This window comes from Toxotes jaculatrix, chromosome 13 (assembly GCF_017976425.1).
Source record: "Toxotes jaculatrix isolate fToxJac2 chromosome 13, fToxJac2.pri, whole genome shotgun sequence".
NCBI classification, from domain to species: Eukaryota; Metazoa; Chordata; class Actinopteri; family Toxotidae; genus Toxotes; species Toxotes jaculatrix.
Window position 1 is genome coordinate 9997230 of NC_054406.1, and position 6360 is coordinate 10003589.

Here is a 6360-nt window from a genome sequence, read left to right on the forward strand (position 1 = left end):
GCAGCAAGAGTACTGGAGGATTGTGGAGCAGAGAGACTGCCACGTGGCAGTGCATTGTGGGAAGGTGGACACCAGTACACATGGCAGTGGTTTCCCCACAGGAAAGTCAGAGCCATTTTCAAAGTAAGTAGCACATGGACCTTTCACCTCACTCAGGTGTGACAGAATATTCTACCTGTGTGCTGGAAGACTGTAAACTTGATTTTTGGTGGCCACTGGTTTTAATCTTACCCGTCATGTCTAGGTATTCTTTTTACAAATTACCATTTTCTCTTCTCTTGACCTCAGACATGGATGGAACCTCACTGTCCTCCCTAATAACTCTGGATCCATTCTGAGGCATCTGGGTGCTGTGCCTGGTAAGGACACATGTAAAGGCAGCATAAAGGCTATAGCTTTTCTGTAGCAATCTCAAAGAACAACACATTTAGCAGCAAAATAAAAATGCACACATAGGCATAAATAACTTTTTAAGATACATCTCCTCTTCCTGTGTAATCTACAGTAAGTAACAACCTATGCTCTTGTTTCTCTCTCTATAAACCCGTCCGTCTCCCCAGGGGTGACCATTCCCTGGCTAAACATTGGCATGGTCTTTTCTACCTCATGCTGGTCTCGAGACCAAAATCGCCTTCCATATATTGATTACTTACACACTGGTGCTGATTGCATTTGGTAAGTATGTGCTGGGCTCTCCTCAGAATCGCTGGTGTTGTGTTTGCAAGATCACACTGAAAAATCTGCCCTAAATTCTCATGTAAATTTTTTTTAAATGTAAAATAAGTAGGGCCCTATGATTTCCCGCGATTACCAAATCGCGGAATCGGCCGACCAAAACGGAATCCACTCTTTAACGCGGAACATCCCGGAACCCGACACAACTTGACAAATTATGTCAAATTCCGTGATATTCCGCGTCAAAAAAATAGACTCCGCTCTACTCAGCCAATTCCGCGATTCAGTGATCGCGGAAATCATAGGGCCCTAAATAAGATAGGAGAGCCATCTGGAAAAAAAATAATGTCTTTTGTTTGGGCATCTTCCTCCTGCAGGTATTCTATCCCTGCTGAGGAGAAGGCTAAGCTGGACAAGGTGGTCCATACACTGCTTCAGGCCAATGGCACCCCAGGACTAGAAATGTTGGAGAAGAACATCATGGTCAGTGTTTTCTTTGTATGAATGCCAATTCTAATATCAAGCTATCCACACTCCATCCATCTTTATTTGTCATGTATTGATTACATCTTAAAGTTAGCAGCATTTTGAGTCTTTCATGACTTTACTTTCTGAAGCCACTTAATATACAATTACAGAAATTAAAAACTTTTCTTTCTCTCCGTCTCTTCCTTTTTGATCTTCCAGATCTCTCCAGAGGTACTGTGCCGTGAAGGTATCAAGGTTTACCGTACGGTCCAGCGGAGCGGGCAGTTTGTGGTCTGCTTCCCCGGTGCCTTTGTCTCTAAAGTGTGCTGTGGCTACAGCGTATCAGAGACGGTGCACTTTGCCACACCGCACTGGATGAACCTGGGTTACCAGGCCGCAAAGGTCAGCATATGAATTGGTGTGGGCAGAGCAGTACCAAGTGCTGTACTAAATTAATAAAGGAACATAATGTGTATTTGGAAAACAAAATGTGCAACGGGATGGAAATGTGTTTTTTTTATAAATATGATATTTAAAATCAAAATGTCTTGGGTTTCTTTGGAATGAGTATTACAGATTTTACAGCTGCTTGTTTTATTTCACTCCTGCTTTGTAATTCCTCACAACACTGGCCCCCTGTGGACAGAGGCAGTTAAAGCTCTGATTTATGCAGACTTGATTGAAACTGAAATGGATAAATGAACTTCGAAACTAGAGCCTGATTCTTTAATCAGCCAGTGTGTTGAACTGTGAGGAGTAATTGCAGCTGCAAGTCTCCCCGGGAGGTGTATTTAGATTTTTTTCCTTTTCTGATCATGAAAAAGCCTTTGGACCATTGGACCTGATTATAGCTGTAATAGAGAAGAAGAAAATGTTCCTTACTGTCATTATGGACATTACGGTGATGGAAGAACATATACCTTCAGCAATACCATCATATTCATAGCCACAGAAAAGATTACTCTCAAGGGTAATAGGACATACATACAGTGTACTATAATGTGGTGCAATGCCTGAAACATTTTCTTTCAGATGATGAACATTTTTTACTTAAGAATGAGAAACAGAAGAGTTCAAGAAACACTGATCTCAGTGTACAGAGTCTGTGGTTACACTGCAAACACACTGAAGGACATTATCAACATTGTTGGAGCATAACTCATTTCCCTTAGATACGTATTTGTATTTGGATGTGTGTATATAATTGAAAAACTGGTTTAATACATGATGTATACTGCGGGAAAAAAAGAACAAATGCATCAAAAACAGCCTCCTGGTGATTTAAAGAGAATCAGAATTTATTATCTCTTCTGATTTTGTGTGCAGGACCTGAAATGTCGTCGTATAGCCAAACCCTTCTCCATGGAGAAGCTACTGTACCAGATCGCCACAGCCGAATCCAAGAGGGACAATGGCCTTCTCCTCACCACCATCTCCGCCCTTCTCAAAGACCTCAGGTAGGATGCGGCAGTGCATACATACACACACATTACTATCACTACTTTATACTACTCCTGTATAATTTAATCTGCTCATCAAAACTTTTAAAGTGTAGCTCTGTCATTTCCATATCCTTAAGGGAAGCTGTTAAATCTTGCATGACTGGTATATTCATATCTTCTGTTCCTTTATGTGTGTTATTTTTTCCAATGCAAATAATGTTCTTTTTTTTTAATAGAGGAAGTCCCACTCTGTTTTTCCCCAGAGCAATGAAAAAACACCCAACTTAATGTACCATGATACAGTTTGTGCACAGATTTTAAACGATGACAGCAAAGGTTTTCTGCTTCTAACTTCACAAGCATTGTTTTTGGGGGTTTTTTTTGTTGTTTTTTTTTGTCCAATAGGAACATAGAGATGCTCCAACGGCAGGAACTTTACAACGCAGGTTTGCACTCCTCCGCTCGCTATGGCACGCATGACGGCAGCCTAGGCCCCGGTGACGGACGCAAGAAGCCCCGTGGGAAATGGCTAGCACTGGAGTCTTCAGAGAGACGCTGCCAGATCTGTCAGCACCTTTGCTACCTGTCCATGGTGAGAGCGGAGAGCACAGGAGTTTAAGAAGTTATGGTTTTAACATATGAGGACATGTTTTCTAAAATGTTACAGAGCCTTGAATACATTTTGGTATTTTACTTCCATCCCACACAATAATAAACATGGTTTTTGTAGGTATTATTATGCATTATACTGTACTGCCTATATACTGTCCTTATTACCTACTACCTGCTATGCATAATAGCATTCCTATTTATTTGCAGAGAATACATTTTCTTGTGCTTTGTATGGCTCAGTATTTCGAAAGTATGTAAAATAAATTTGATGAAATTTTACAGCAGTGATATCAAATTCAATGCCATGATATTGCATCATATGCAAACTTACTTCCTAACTACCTTGCCAGTGGAATAATACAGTAGCAGTGGAAGACATATGAATGATTCATCACATTCCCACTACAGTAACTCAGAGAATTCTCAGTTGAGCGTGTGGTTGTTTCCGTCTGCGCAGGTGGTTCAGGAGACTGACAATGTGGTCTTCTGTCTGGAGTGTGCCCTGCGTTATGTGGAGAAGCACAAGTCCTGCAGAGGCCTTAAGATGATGTACCGATACGATGAGGTGAGCTGCCGCTGTTTTGTTTGTCTGTGGTTCAGTTCTTTCTCTGTCCAGATGGGGGAGACATCAGCTAGGTTTACACTGTTCCAGGAAGTAGATTATGAGCACCATGACAGTGCTCATGTACTTTATTTTCTTGTCTCAGTGTTGTTAATTCCTAAGCTAGGAATCAACAAAATGATTTTAGAGTATGTGATCGTATATATATTGTTGAAATAGTTTAATTTTGAATGGGTCCCCCTCAGGAGCAAATCAACAGTTTGGTGAACCAGGTGTGTGGCCGGGCCATGTTAAAGAATAGCGGTGGCGGTGGTGGAGGAGTCGTCATCAGTGGAGGAGGAGGGGAACCCTGCCTTGGCTTACCCCCCGCCAAAGCATCACCGGCCAAACGAGGCCCCCGAAAGCGTGCCACTGTGGAGGTGTCCCTGGCACGCCTGTCCTCCAGCCACATGCCCAAGGCCGCGGCTGTGTCCTGAGGGGGACTCCTTGACATCGCCACCCTGTGCGCTGTGCCCACGTCTTGCCCCACCCCTTCCTACACCCTCCCCACACTCTCTTTTTTTTTTGTTTTTTTTACATTAAGCAGGATCACTATCAATCCCTCCTCCACCACCCAATATTTAAGATTATTTGTTTTGAGCTTTGAAAATCCCCTTACCTGACCTCAGGCCCCCCCTTCCAAAAAATACTCACCTTCCCCCTTAGTATGACAGGCTTGTTTATACAAAAAAAAGAAAGAAAAGAGAAACAAGTTGTCTTTTTTGCACTAGTGTGAAAGAAGAATTTGTTTTTATTCTGGATGGTTTTAGAATCCCCTACCCCGCCCCTCCTGAAGTCGTCCTCAACAGCATTACAAGCATTAAGTGTAACGTTCACAAGAAGACTTGATGGGCCCTGTTATACCCTTTACCTCCATCCTCCCTTTACTGAAATGGGTTACATTTGTTACCTTTTTCTTGCATCACTCTTTCCTGCCCTCCTCTCTCCCCTGAGACTGAACCCGCTAAACCCCATCCCTTCTCATCACACGTCACTCTACTGTGAACATGGGACGAATGAAAAGGCGGCCTTTTCTTTTTCTCCTCCCTAGTTTTCTGAAATGAAAATGATAACGAGTAGTTACCCAAAGTTTCTCTCTGTCCTTGGTTTGAGGAAGAAGAGTCCTTTTTTATTGATTTTAGGTGTTCTTGATGCAGCTCCTGCATTGCTTTTTTTTCTCCTTTTTTTTAAAAGGGGGTTTGGCGATGCGAGGTAAAAACTTGAAAGACAAATGATGTTGGTTGGCTATGTTTTTTCAAGTTCTATTTTGAATTTTAGCCTAGTTTTTTTTGCAAGAAGTCTTCTGTGTTTTTTTTTTTTTTTTTTTTTTTTTGTCATTGTCGATGTTTCTGTTCATTGGTGGATGTGAGAAGGGGCAGAGCTACAGCTGCTTGACCTGTGTAAGGTCACCGCTCACCTCACTTCCTGGTAGTATGGAGGGATCCCTCCTTCGCTAGCAAGTGAAAACTGTGCCTGATACTTAGCGAGGAGATCCATTTTATTGGTGCTGTTGATTATAATTACTGTATAACAACACAAAAATTTAAAATCTGGGGGTTAGCGCCTGTTGTCGGCTAACAGCTAGCTCACGCGCCCCCATCCCACAGGGCAGAAAAGCTTTCAGGCTTCTCTGGTTCTAGATGTGCAATCGTGTTAACATTCCATTCTTCCAGTCCTCTTGTTTCATCTGTACCAGTAAACATTAATTATTATATTATATTATTATTATTATTTTGTGTTCTTTTCTTTTTTTTTTTACTTTTGTTGATCTGATGTGTTATCTCAAGTAGAGCCACTAGTTAAAGAGTGTAAAATGTGAAATATCAAATCCAATTTAGTTTTTTTTTTCTTTTATTGTCCTTTGTTTTTTGGCTTTTGCATTTGTTCCCTTTTTCAGATATATTATGAGTGATTTTTAGAGAGGAAAAAAAGTCCAACACAAACAAAACATCAACTTTTTTTGTACATAATCCTGTAAATTTCTTTAAATACTTGAGCCTTTTTCTGGGGTTGAGGAAGAAAGAAAGGAAGGAAGGAAGGAATAAAGAGAAGAAGTGAGAAAAAGTTCCAGAGGAGAGTGCTTGATGAAGAAAAAGCCTTACATTTCCCTTTCTTCATCCGTGTGAGTTTGATGCTTACAGGGTCGCTCTGGTAAACGTGTATAAAAATTTTAAGTGCTGCTTATATCACTAAGAAAGAAGATATTGAGTAGCCAACGACTGCCCCCAACCTAGTTTTGTTTGTTTAGCTTTACTTTTTTAAAGAAAAGGGAAAAAAGATATGTTCACTAAAAAAAAAAAATGGGTTTTTACATTTTCATTACTGAAAATTCAACAAAAATGTAGTAGCTACTCATGTTGCACTGAGCTTGCCAGTGGTGACTGTCAAGGAAAAATCCTATAATCCAGTTTGTTGGTTGTCGTCCCTCGCAGAAGACTGAACTGTTTTAGGACTATTTAATGAAATACCAAGTCGGGTGTTTTCAACATAAAAAAAGTGGTTGTCAAGTTTTTATGGCCTTACAATATATTTTATTCTGATGGGATTTTTTTTTCCTGTTTT

General features: G+C 40.8%; 1 protein-coding gene across 3 annotated transcripts in view; it reads left to right on the forward strand.

Moving 5' to 3' along the window:
- Positions 1-6055, forward strand: part of jarid2b (jumonji, AT rich interactive domain 2b) — a 106292-nt gene extending 100237 nt beyond the window's left edge. For 2 of the 3 annotated variants that reach the window (XM_041053376.1, XM_041053377.1), the window contains exons 10-18: positions 5-123; positions 289-359; positions 561-675; positions 1053-1158; positions 1363-1545; positions 2470-2600; positions 2991-3177; positions 3655-3762; positions 4005-6055. In XM_041053376.1, the coding sequence (XP_040909310.1) occupies positions 5-123; positions 289-359; positions 561-675; positions 1053-1158; positions 1363-1545; positions 2470-2600; positions 2991-3177; positions 3655-3762; positions 4005-4235 (1251 nt within the window). In that variant the 3' untranslated portion in view covers positions 4236-6055. The other variant, XM_041053378.1, reaches the window with a different exon arrangement.
- Positions 6056-6360: the final 305 nt, after the last annotated feature.